Here is a 12,668-nt window from a genome sequence, read left to right on the forward strand (position 1 = left end):
GGATGTGTCAGTATTAACTGTTCCAAAACACAATTGAGGCAACAGGTCAGCGCAGTAGGTTAATAGTTCATTTCTGTTGTTAATGGGCTGTTTAACTTATTTTCCAAAGCCTGTTGTCTCCGAGGGGACTCATTGTAATGCACTAAATATAAGTGTGACTCAGCTCTTTGGCTGTAAATCACAAAGTAGCTGTCAGGTTTCAAATATCTGATTCTGAAAGAAATTCCTCATCTGCACAGTTTCATTGTAGATCTTTCACTGGCTACAAACATTACCATAACTGTAACATTATATGATAGCAGCACTGCACCAGTGTTAGCTGAAGACGTTGCAAGGACAGCAGCTGTGTTGCACCACCTTCTCCTGTCTTAGCCGTGAATGTCTAACCTATTTGACACAGTGAAAAGTGAGCGAAGATTTCTCATCTCCAAGCAGGCCAAAGCAGATTATACGGACAACTCAGGTTGCTCCACAAAACAGATTAACACAGAGTAATTACTTTCGGCATGCTCGCTCCGTAACACTTTAATCTCTCCGGAACAGCGGTTCATTTCAGGGGAAAGCTAAGGGTCCTCAAAGCTGCTGTAGTGGTTTACCTTAATCCCTAACTCTGCAGTTTTGTTGAGTCCACTTCTTGCACGGATAGCAGACATGCAGATTTGATAAGAACCCTTCCTCGGACAAGGACTTTACACCAGGAAAAGGATGGACCCCAAAACTGGAGGGAGTTGTAAATTTTCTTTATATTTTTCAACTTTTGTATTTCCAACTGTGTCTCTCTTCATGCTAGCACTTGCTAAAAGTTTCCACCTTAGATTAGGAAGCAACAGTGGGTTAAACAAAGACATTTCTAAAATGTGAAGTTAACTAGGGATCTATCTCTTAATGTAAATTTACATATCACCTGAGAGGTAGAGATGATGCTAGGTAAAGGGCTTTTTGGTTTTGTTTTACTCTGGCTGCTTTTCCCATGTGACAGCGTGATGTTTCGAGGGTAGGTCTGGAATTCCGCTAGTTCTGAACTATTCGTGTTTGTCAAAAGTTCACTACTAGCAGAACTCAGATCTGCTCCCGACTATCGACTGGTATCTCCATGACCATAGTCACTAAGAGGTCTGGTTTATTCATTCGCTGTCTTAGGTAATTTCCAGTCATTAACTTGCAGTGACAGGAAATGACTGCAAATTGCTCCACTGGTGTGACGTGAACCAGCTCCATCTTTGCCAATCTTTACTTTCTTGTGTTTACTTCACACCAGATAATTCTGATATATTTCAAATCTGTGTTTGAGGAGGATTTGATGATCAAAGTTTTTACTCCTTCTCTCCTGCTGTACAGATGTGCAAAAAAATAGATCAATTCCAGAAATATTAGTATGATGTGTGATTGTGTGACTTTCACTTCTTAGCAACAATGCTTCTTAGTAATCTTAGTTTTTGGTATTTTGGCAAGGACTGTTAACAGGGTTAACAGAGTTATAGATCCAAAATGTAACTTGCAATTTTCATTTAGGTTTTTGATTTTCTTTTTTAAAAAGCACCAAAGGAGTAGTTATAGTTCCATTTTTAGATTTGTTTGTGCTTTCAGTTGCAGAAAAACCAAGATATGAGTCAATGTGAGGTCAACAAACCCCCTTACATCAATTAATATTTTGATTTCAAGCAAGCAAAAACAGAGAATATTTGGCTGCAGCTGCCTGAAAGATGTGACCTTCAACCATCACAATCATCTGGAATATAGAGTTTCTTATATGCATGTGTAGGTACATATAAGAAACTGCATATGCATGTTTTGATCTAATCGAACATTTGTTATGATTATGGTATGGAGGTGGATGCCTTAGAGGCACAGTGTCCTCTGATTGCTTCCCCATCAGCATGAATTTGAAGAAATCTACCATTTTATGAGGAAAAGGGCTTTCTCTGCAAGAAAAACCGTTTAGTATTTTTATTTTACAAAGATAAAAGTTGATCTTTTGTGTCTCATCCCCATTCGTTCATAATCAAAAAAGACCATCTTACAAGTACACTCTAGGTGAATTGTAAACCAATAGTGCTGCAATGGGATTAATGGGTTCTCTGTTAATCTCTATTGGGACTCCTGTGAAAGGTCATTAATTATGACACTATCTGTAGGCCAAATGCTGCAGATCCTCACCTTTTTCAGCACAGTAGCAAATTAACAATTATATTTCAATTTAACACACAAAGTGGGTGTTTGCTCAGCAGACTCAATAACATTAAACACTTACTGAAAACTGTAATGTGGCTTTTGCATTATGTTTGAATTGCATACAAATGTCCTGCAAATAAATGTAACCATTTTCTTTACCATATTTAGCTGTGATTGATGCAGGGTTTCAAATAAGGACTCGGAGATAAATGCTGCTTTCTGAGCATCTATAAATAGAAGCTATGAAACAAATCCATGAGCTGTGAATAAATCAGAAGAGTGAGGTTGGTTTGCATCATTGTTAAAGCTTTTTTCTTTTCTTTTCCCACTTCCATTTCAATGTGAATGTTTACAGGAGTGTGTTTCTGTTGTACTTGTCTTCACTCAATAACTTTTACTGGCTTGCTAGGTGTGTGCATGTGTTTGTGTTTCTGCATAAAGAGTACACCACAAAAGACTAAAGTGCGAAACTAGAACCATTTCCTTCACTTCAATAACATTGATGTGCATTTGTGGATTTTCCTTTTACCTCAAGTATATCCTGTTGATCCTATGAGCCCATCTATGTGATGAGCTGATCCAGGAGCAGTAAATGTTGTAAATATAAGCTGCAACATTGTGTCCAGTTTATTGGTTTTCTCTTGCACTACACCACTACACATTAAAAAGATAAACAAATATATTATTTCGGGCTTCCTATAATAACTGCAGCACAACTTATCAAACATATTTACACATATTTCTATCATACTGTAAGTATTTCTGAAACCTAATATGGGTTTTCATGACCTGAATGTTATACTGAAAAAAAAACAAACTAAAAACTAAACAAAACAAGATTGTTAAAATAAAATATAATGCTAAAAAGGTATGCTTTAGTATCATGTCCATCATTATGTGCAGTGATGAGCCTTTTAAAGACACAAATAGTTGCTTCATCAATGAAATTTATTGCATTTTTTAAAAACATTTTTACTGCATAAAACTATGTATCTGTAACAATAGCAAAAATACGTTTGTCACATTATTAGCATTTCTGTGCTATGTTCAGTATGCGAGCTGTCCAAATTGGGCACGAGTAACCTATGCAGGTGCAACTTTAGAGACTTCAGTGGTAGATTGACTTGATGACTCTTCATCGTCACCTCCGCCCATTCCCAGCATCTGCCTTAGACACGAGCGGAACTAAAAGAGAACAAAGAGGAAGGTTTTGGTCACTTCTTATTAATCTGTTTAGTAGTCCTTGTAAAAAGCCATCTTAGTCACATTAAAGTGTCTCAGGGGAGATGGAGGGGACTGACAGACCACCACTCAGTGCAGCATTAGCATGTTACCAGCAGTGATGGATAAAAGCAAAAGCTGGCACAACAAAAGTCACTGTGATTGGAGGGCAGTAACTTATTATTTACTCCCTCTTGATGTTTTTTTTTTTTTTTTTTTTTTTTTTACATTTTCATGAAAATTGACAATAAATGAGTGTCTTCTTTTTGTTCCATGTTTATTTAGGCTCAACTGTCCGTCAGATTTTGTCTTGGAGGATGGGTCAACCCTTTTGTATTTTCTAACAGCCACCATTAGAGGGCGTCTGTGGCCGACTCAGTCACAAGCTCAAATAAAAACAAAACAAAACACAAAGCTGATGTTCCATGTTTGTTACTCTTCTTAAACTAAGCAAAGCTTCAGTTTAGTGAAATGGATGCAAATTTAGGCCAAGTTAAATTTATTGCACTCTGAGCTGCCAAAGATTTTTCACCTGCTTATTGAGGAGGATGTAAATGACTGGGTTGTAGACTGTGGAGGCCTTTGAGAAACAGGAAGGAATGGTGGCCAGTCTCAGGTCGAATGGCTGCCCACGGTTATTCACAACCCAGACGGCAAAGGAGGCATATGGCATATAGCACACCAGAAAGCCCAGCACCATAATCACCACCATCCTGGTCACTTCCTTCTCTGCCTTCTGGGTGGAGGCAGACTCTGCTTGGGCCTTTACTGCCTTTTGAGACAGATCATTTGTCAGAATCAGCATCAGACTGGAAAATTGTAAGTATAAAAATATATTTTTTCCTTCATTCCCACCCCTTCCCTGGTTTGTTTTGCCTTCTAGTATTTCTCTTTAATAAACAAAACTACACACAACACAATCGCCCTAAACATAGGATATGACAATTGCTAACCAATGTCATATTGCCTACCGCTTTCAGCATGAACAGCAGCTGTGAGTAGCAGAAGACGATGGTGGAGAAAGGGACAGCAAAGCAGAAGCAGAAGAGGAACATCACGTAGGTTTCATTGTTAAACTTGTTGCCTGTTGTGTACCAGTCTGGGCCACAGGAACACTGCATGCCCTCTGGGATATACCTAGAAAGAGAAACAATTATTTTCCGCTGTGGTATATGTATACATATGTTATTAGCCCTAAGAGAACCATTTACATCAAGGTTAGAGCAAATGAATTATAAAGTGCTTAATCTATATGTACTCACCTGCTCCATCCAAACAGAGGTGGAAGTGCAGCGCTCAGACCGCAGACCCAAGTCAATCCACAGCATGCTATAGCGTGGCTGGACCTGAAGGCAAAGTTCCCAAGTGGCTTGCACACAACCAACCATCTTTCAAATGCTACCACAGCAAGAGACCACAGGCTAACCATACCTGCAACGGGACAAAGATAATGATAACTACGTTAATATTTAGAAACAGCAGCTGCTTTTTATATATTGGCTCACATAAGCACATAACCAACAACTTATTTAACAACAACAGTGCCTTATGTGGTATTCTTTGAAAAAAAGAACATTTTGGTGCTCAAAATAAAGTTAGCTTTATATAGTACCATACGGTATGCAATGATATTGGCACCAGTACACTGATAGCTCTATTTCTCCTACAAATAAGGACAAAATATGTATTTTATGTGTCATGGGAAAAACAAATAGATTATTATTATTATCATTATTATTATTGCAGTTCAGATAAAAAAAAAAAATCCCTATTGAGAGCGCTTTGGTTGACAAAAACTGGCATAGGTCAAATCTCTCACACGCATCATTTTAATTCAAGTGTAATAATATGATGCATGATGTAACCCTTTTTTCTTACTTAACAAAGTCTATAATTATGCTCCTTACCACCAAGAGTTGCTGTAAATCCTTCAATCTTGCATGCAATTGGACCAGGGAACATGTATTTAAAAGCAAAACAGATGAAGCAGGTGAAAGAGCCCGTAGAAGAGACGAGGAGGTTCGCAACAGCCAAGTTCACCAGGATGTAGTTTAGATGAGACCGGAGCTTCTTGTATTGGACAGTACATGCGATAGTGAGGACATTGATGATTGTGCCGGCCACCCACAAGAAGAACATAAATGCTGACATGGAATAAAAGATCATCGGGCTTCCTAAATGGTCCTGGGGAACCAGGTATGGGCTGAAGGCTGTGATATTGTTGGTGTCCAGAGGGATAGGGATCCAGAAGTCATCTGGGAACTCAGTGGGACGATTTCCTCTCATTTTCTTAGATGGAGTTTGCAATCAAAATCTATATCTAACGATATTAAATTAAAAAAACTTTAAAAGACTTCAAATAAACTGCATCTAATTTCAAATAGTACTCAGAGATTTCATTTTTCCTTCCGTCTTATATCTGAGATGCTCGTCTGTCTGAAGCGGAGTTAACGGCGGCATTTATAGGAACTTTGGTGATTGCTAAGGCTCAACATAATTGGCTAAAGGACAGGATTTACAGCTTTCCTTGCATTCCGATAACAACATACCCTACCCAATAGCTAATACACAGATTACTATCGCATTACCAGACTTGGCAAGGATCATCTCATTACATCCTAGTGTAAGGGCAGTGTGTTTGTGAACCATATAATCTGATCTACAGGGACTTCCAAGAGGTCAGTGCATGCATCTCTCCCTCAGTACTCCAGGTTGTGTTGATTTATCCTTTTTTCTGGCACAATTATTTTTCACCGAGAAGGAGTAGTCAGACTTATGGAAAAAGTTTTTCTATCTGTCTCTTCATCCCTTATCTTGCTAACTACTCATCAGATCTACTTTATAGTTGGTGGTTACAGGTCCTTTGAATGAGTCATTGGTCTCTTTTTGGGGGTCTTCCCTCTATTGATTGGCAACATTATCAAACCTTTAAGATCAAATTTCTTCCCCTGCCGAGGATATCACATTCCTCTGTGACCTGTTAATTATGTCACCACTTCAGACAGCATAGTTTATATAAACTTCCACTGCAGTGAACACCGCTCTAGGCAAAATGTTAAACCACTGACAGGTGAAGTCTGTAACACTGATAATCTTGCCAGAAACTTTCTTGAACCATTGGATTTTGGTATTTATGTGGATGTTACTTTTGTTTGTTCCAGAACAAGCAGACCCCCCCTCCCCCCAGCACTGGAAGCAGGACAATGTCCAGGAGTAGGTACTGTCACTGGGATTTGTTACTGCACTGTCCAGACCCATGCAGGAAAAAAGTTTGAATTTTCTACTTTCCCACAGTGTCCGTGATCATTCGTGTTATGTGCCCCTTTCTAGATTCACGTGCTTGTTTAGTCTCGTTATTCAGACTAATCCTTAATCACCATGTCTTGTTAAAAACCACATTCTTCTTAAATTTTTAATGTGAGTTGACATCTTTTAGGACTATCACACTCAGATCCCCCTTAAACATCTAATTCAACCCATTTACAGTGAAGCTGCATTTGCTTGCACACAAAAAACAATGCTGCTTTGTGTAACAACTGTACTAATGTGATTTCCCAGAAAATGAGTGCTTGTTTACATGTTGATGCTAGTTCTATTTCCACACAACACATAGATGAGCTGTAAAAGCAGAGCCCGGAGCAGCTTGCTTAGAGCTGTCTTCCATCATCTCCTTTCAAAGACCACAAGTTTTTAAACAACCAGAAAAAGCTCAACTTGACAAACTCAAGGCATTGTTGAAGAGACAGGGACATGCTGCAGAGTTGAGTCTGTTTCCAGAGACAGTGGCCAGTTCTCACCACAAGATGGCATTTATTGAAAAGAGGGATGCAAAAATGCAAGAAGCATACTGTCCATATTTATGATGCAACACTGTCTTGAGATTGCTTGGACTGTGGTACATTTTCATTCATGTGTTTTTAGATTTCACTATACAAGCACTGCTAGCCCTGCTTGCCCCAACTGAAAGACGCTGGTTGTGTCTTTCAGTTTTAGTTCAGTGGTTGTGTGTGATGACACTAGATGACCAGGGAATATTAACTAAGCAGGATGGCCCATCAAAAAAAATCTTCCTCTCGCCCCTGGGGGCGGTCTATCCTATCGGGTCCTCTACCAGAGGCCTGGGAGCTTGAGGGTCCTGCGCAGTATCTTAGCTGTTCCTAGGACTGCGATCTTCTGGACAGAGATCTCCAATGTTGTTCCTGGGATCTGCTGGAGCCACCTAGTGCTCCGATTACCACTGGGACCACTGATACCTACACACTCCACACCTTCTCGAGCTCTTCTCTGAGCTCTTGGTATTTCTCAAGTTTCTCGTGTTCCTTCTTCCTGATGTTGCTGTCATTCAGAACCTCTACATCTATCACTATGGCCATCTTCTTCTATTTGTCTACAACCACTATGTTCAGTTGGAGCCACCATTTTGTCTGTCTGTATCTGGAAGTCCCACTGCGCTGTCATTCTCCACCACCCTCGTGGGCATCTTCCATTTTGACCTTGGGACTTCCAGGCCATATTCTATGTTTGTTTTGGGTTTTTTTTTTTTTTTTTCATTTCCAAACCTATAAGGTGACAATTGATACAGGTGAACAGCTAGTTTTTAGTGCTGGTGACAGAGACCTGGCAGACCCTGTGACCCTGTCTTTGTTTGGATAAGTTGACCAAACATAGCAATTTCACTGACTTCTGGTTGAAAAGTCCTTTTGCATAAAAGTCTTTTGTGAAAAATCCCACAGCTCCCGTGATTGACGCTAGCACTTTTCTGAAGAATTCATGGTCACAGTTGTTTTTCTAGTCTTATGAAAGACAACATGATGTTAGTTAAACTGTGGTCTGAGAGTCATGGAGGATGACAAACGAGGGTAAGGTTAAGAACAGATCTACATAACTGAACAGTCACGTTGCAGTTACATGTGTATCCGATGTCCATCAGTGTCTCAGCCATGCCCACTCCTTCACTGATCATGTCCACTTTCAAAATACCAAGATGGCTGAAGAATATGACTATGGCTCATGGTGCTTATGTGAAATACAGATTGTTATGTTATAAAACACCTTTTTGAACGATATAATATTTTGTATTTTGGTTGCATGAGAGTGACCTGAACGAAATAAGTTTAAGACAATAAGACAAAAACATTTTGCTAATAAAAGTGCAAATACACATCAATCACACGCTAAATAGCATAAATAATAAATATAACATTTAAAATCATAACAAAAATACTTTTATATAGCACATTATAATATACTCTCATAGTGCACTTTTTAACAGCTTCTAAGTGTTGGAGAAAAACACAGAGCAAGTGAAAACGTGTTTTCAGTCAAGCACAGAGATTCTGTAAAGATTTTGTGTCTGTTTTTTATTTGTATTTTCATTTTGCAGATTATTCCTACTTAAATCACAACATTTTTACATATGATAAAATACATGTACATTCTTTGTAATTTACATTTCAGAAATCAGCGAGCATTGCCGTGTTGCCTAAGCAGGCCCGACTTTGGAAACTTCAGTCACCGATTGTGTTGTTGAGCTCTCCTCCTCATCTCCTCCCATCCCCATCATCGCTAACATACATGTACGGAACTGCAAGGGAAAAACATATTTGTAGATTAAATCTCCTGTGCAAAGTTATAAAGTATCATATTTTTTATGCATAAAAAACACCTCAATTATTTATAGCTTTAGGACCACAGCTAAGACATGGTACAGCCTATATAAAGTTGAGAAAATAGGTTGGTTAGTAGACTTTTGCACCAAAAACATCTTCAAAGCACGAACATCTTGCCCAAGGACACATGTATGGACTGGAGTCGCCAGGGATCCAACCACTGACTTGTTGCTCTAGTCACAGCAAGGAAACTGAGCCATTGACCCCCAGATTACCCCTACCTATAACCCCTTTTATTTACATTCCTTCTAAATGGGACAAACAATTAACCAAACATGTTGTTTAAGTTGGATATAAAATAGTCACAGTAGTGAGATACACACAAATAAAGTAGAGCATCGATTCAAAGCTCCTGCACATCAGATAACTTTAAAACATGTTGTTTGGTGTATTAAAAACCAGGAGAAGACAACCCATTTGCTTCTAAATAACTTAGTACTTACTCGGCACAGCATGTAACTGACCTGTTTATTAAAGACCACATAGATAACAGGGTTGTAGACTGCTGAAGCCTTTGAGAAACAGGACGGTATAGTCGCCAATCTCAGATCGAATAACTGCCCACGGTTGTTCACAACCCAAAGAGCAAAGGAGGCATATGGCAACCAGCACACCAAGAAGCCAAGCACCATGATCACCACCATCCTGGTCACTTCCCTCTCTACCTTCTGGGTGGAGGCAGACTCAGCTTGGGCCTTGGCTGCCTGTTAATGGGGGATTGATCAGGGTCATGTTGCAAAAATGTTATTTTGAAAAAAATCACAAGTCATGTGAATAAATAGAAGAGTTTACGTTGTACTTTGATCTTGCAGATATTAATAATACTAAGCGTGTCAGTTTGAATGGTAAGTAGATCTGGCCTGTTAGATTTTGGCTTTGATAGGATATAAGACAACATTTATTTAAGTATACATGCTTCTCAGTCATCAAGAGAATAATTTCAGTAGACCAAAACCATCTCATTTTGTCTCACCATTTTCAGTGTGATGAGCAGCTGGGAGTAGCAGAAGATAATCGTGGTCAAAGGAACAGCAAAGCAGAAGCAGAACAGGAACATCACATAGGACTCATTGTTGTATTTGTTGTTTGTGGTGTACCAGTCTGGCCCACAGGAGCACTGTAGGCCTTCTGGAATATACCTGCAAGGAAAAGTAGAAGCACGTTGATTGTACAGTTCTACTTAAATGCATTGTGTTGCCAGCTGATTTTCTGAAGTATGTTGTGTCTGTTGCTTACCTGCTCCATCCGAACAGTGGAGGAGCTGAGGCAATCACTGCAAAAAACCAAGTGAATGCACAGCAGGCTATAGCGTGGTCGGGCTTGAAAACAAAGTTACCGAGCGGCTTGCAAATCACAAGCCATCGCTCGAAAGCTATCACAGCAAGGGACCACAGGCTTACCATACCTGCAATGACAGGAAAACCCTTTAACTCCCTCTAGAAATCAGCATAAATAAGTCTATTAAAAGGGAGATGGGCTACAACTGATTTTTACAGTGTTGTCTGCAGCCAATGACTTACCACCGAGTGTTGCCACGAAACCTTCGATTTTGCATGCTAGCGCACCAAAGATGAAATATCTGAATGAAAAAGTGCAGCAGGCAGTGAAGGAGCCCACAGTGGACACAAGAAGGTTTGCTGCTGCCAAGTTCAACAGGATGTAGTTAAGGTGGGATCGAAGTTTCTTGTATTGGATGGTGCATGCAATGGTAAGGGCGTTGATAAAAGTGCCAAAAATAAATATGAATAACATGAAAACTGCCATGGCGTAAAAGGTGGCAGTATCCCCCAAGTGGTCCTGTGGAACCAGAAAAGGGCTAAGTGACGTGATGTTGTTTGTGTCCAGGCTGACGGGTATCCAGAAGTCTTCTGGCAGCTCCATATCACGTTTACCCCTCATTTTGCTTATTTCGAACAACGTTCTCCTGCTGATGTTACGGCTCAAATTAGGTATCGCGCACGCTTTGCCAAATAATACATTTAAGGAGCAGACATGCTCTCTTGTCTTTATTGGCTGTGTGCGTCGTATTTACGTTTATAAAGGGTTTCATGACACTGATCGCTATAAAGTGGTTAATTGATTATTTAATTGACTAAGTAATTAATTGACTAATTTAATTGCCTTCATCACTTTTCATTTTATTAACTGGTGTTAATGCTTCTGTGGTTCCCAGTTCTGTGTGTGTGATGCTAAATTCTGAGATTTGGTTATTTGACAGATATCTGAATTAACAAGTATTTGAATCTGGGAACAAACACAAGCATATTTGGACTTCCAAAAATCTGTGCAAACCTAGATATGCTTTTGGCATCCAAACTTGGTTAAAGAGGTTAATCCCTCTTTCCTAAGGAAGTTCCCTGCTGGTCTTCACCTGCTAATCTGGTTTCCAATCACATTATATTTGATAATCTCTTGTTAAGTGGATTACACCCTATTTTGCATGGGGATTTAACTCAAGCTTTGTGTTACCTTCTTGGCATTTTGCTGTCTTTACTGAGCTTAAGGGAGCGTCTTTGTTGCACTAGCATGCAAGATTGAAGGTTTTATGGTAACACTGTGGTACGATTTAAGCTGGCGGGTTAATCGCAGAATTTGCTCATTGTCGTCCCAACGATCCGATACAGAGGAGGATGTGCATAAGCATACTTAAGAGGAAGAAAGTTAGTGGAGGAAAATAGAATTATTAAACTAGCTTGTTCAACACTTTCTTATTTCTAACTTTATTTCATTTTAATGGGCAAAAAAGTTATAGACTATTTCATACAGGAAAAACAAAATTGCATAACCTCAGCAATTTGGTGTGGATGTGAATATTAACAAAATACAGCTATGATATGCAGCCAGTCAGCAGCAGTTTATAAAAAATCAACCTAATCACATGCATTTCCACTCGAAGCAGGTCCAACTTATGTTGAGGAGTCTTCATCCTTATTTCTGCTCATCCTCAGCATCTTTATTTAGTTTTTTTTTAACATTGAAAAAAAGATGTTGATAAAAATTTCTGTTTCTATAGTTTATTTATATAAGTTGCTGTTTCCTGATGCATTGCAGCTGCTTTAAGAAGACATTTTAATTTAAACCTGTTTGTTCGTTTATTTTATTTTTGGGATCTTTTAATTATGGAAAGGAACACTAGGGACTTCTACAGACTGCAAGTTTCCAGAATGTGGAGACATGTGATGTCCATGCTGTTCTTTTGTGCTTGCCAAAAATTGGCAGGAGATCCTAAAGATCTGTTTATCAAGGACAACATGGACAACTAGGTTCAAGACTGCAGGGGATCTTGGAAAAGACAGACACTATAGAAGCAAATCTCAAATCAAAAGACTGATGGTGGTTGTTCACAAGTACAAAAGCAAAGCTGGGATGTATCATGTCAGGAAGCCCAGCACAAAGATCAACACCATCCTGGTCACCTTGTTGTTGGGCTTCAGGGTGGACGCAGATCCAGCTTGGGTCTTTGCTGCCTGTCAAGTAAGAAAACAAGATGACTTACATGGCTTCTGCATGTTCAGGAAGTCACCCATCTGCTTGTTTCATTACAGAAAAATGACCTTTGCATAGTATGTACCTGAGTTTGAGAGCTGGTCCTAAGGGACTAGAAAG

General features: G+C 39.3%; 2 protein-coding genes across 2 annotated transcripts; both read right to left on the reverse strand.

Moving 5' to 3' along the window:
• Positions 1–3,085: 3,085 nt before the first annotated feature.
• LOC146386519 (blue-sensitive opsin) lies at positions 3,086–5,811 on the reverse strand. Its single transcript, XM_084927625.1, has 5 exons — positions 5,301–5,811; positions 4,656–4,824; positions 4,365–4,530; positions 3,926–4,165; positions 3,086–3,357 (listed from the first exon to the last, which is right to left on the reverse strand). Exons 1-5 carry the CDS (start codon positions 5,677–5,679, stop codon positions 3,256–3,258), a joined length of 1,056 nt encoding a protein of 351 aa, XP_084783751.1. The 5' UTR covers positions 5,680–5,811; the 3' UTR covers positions 3,086–3,255.
• Positions 5,812–8,767: 2,956 nt separating this feature from the next.
• On the reverse strand, positions 8,768–11,652 carry LOC146386520 (blue-sensitive opsin-like). The gene is made up of 5 exons (XM_084927626.1): positions 10,583–11,652; positions 10,299–10,467; positions 10,036–10,201; positions 9,527–9,766; positions 8,768–8,977 (listed from the first exon to the last, which is right to left on the reverse strand). The coding sequence occupies exons 1-5, from the start codon at positions 10,959–10,961 to the stop codon at positions 8,876–8,878; spliced, it is 1,056 nt and encodes a 351-aa protein (XP_084783752.1). The 5' UTR covers positions 10,962–11,652; the 3' UTR covers positions 8,768–8,875.
• Between the last annotated feature and the right edge of the window lie 1,016 nt (positions 11,653–12,668).

This window comes from Perissodus microlepis, chromosome 5, assembly GCF_051167445.1.
Source record: "Perissodus microlepis isolate ML-2025 ecotype Zambia chromosome 5, ASM5116744v1, whole genome shotgun sequence".
NCBI lineage: Eukaryota > Metazoa > Chordata > Actinopteri > Cichliformes > Cichlidae > Perissodus > Perissodus microlepis.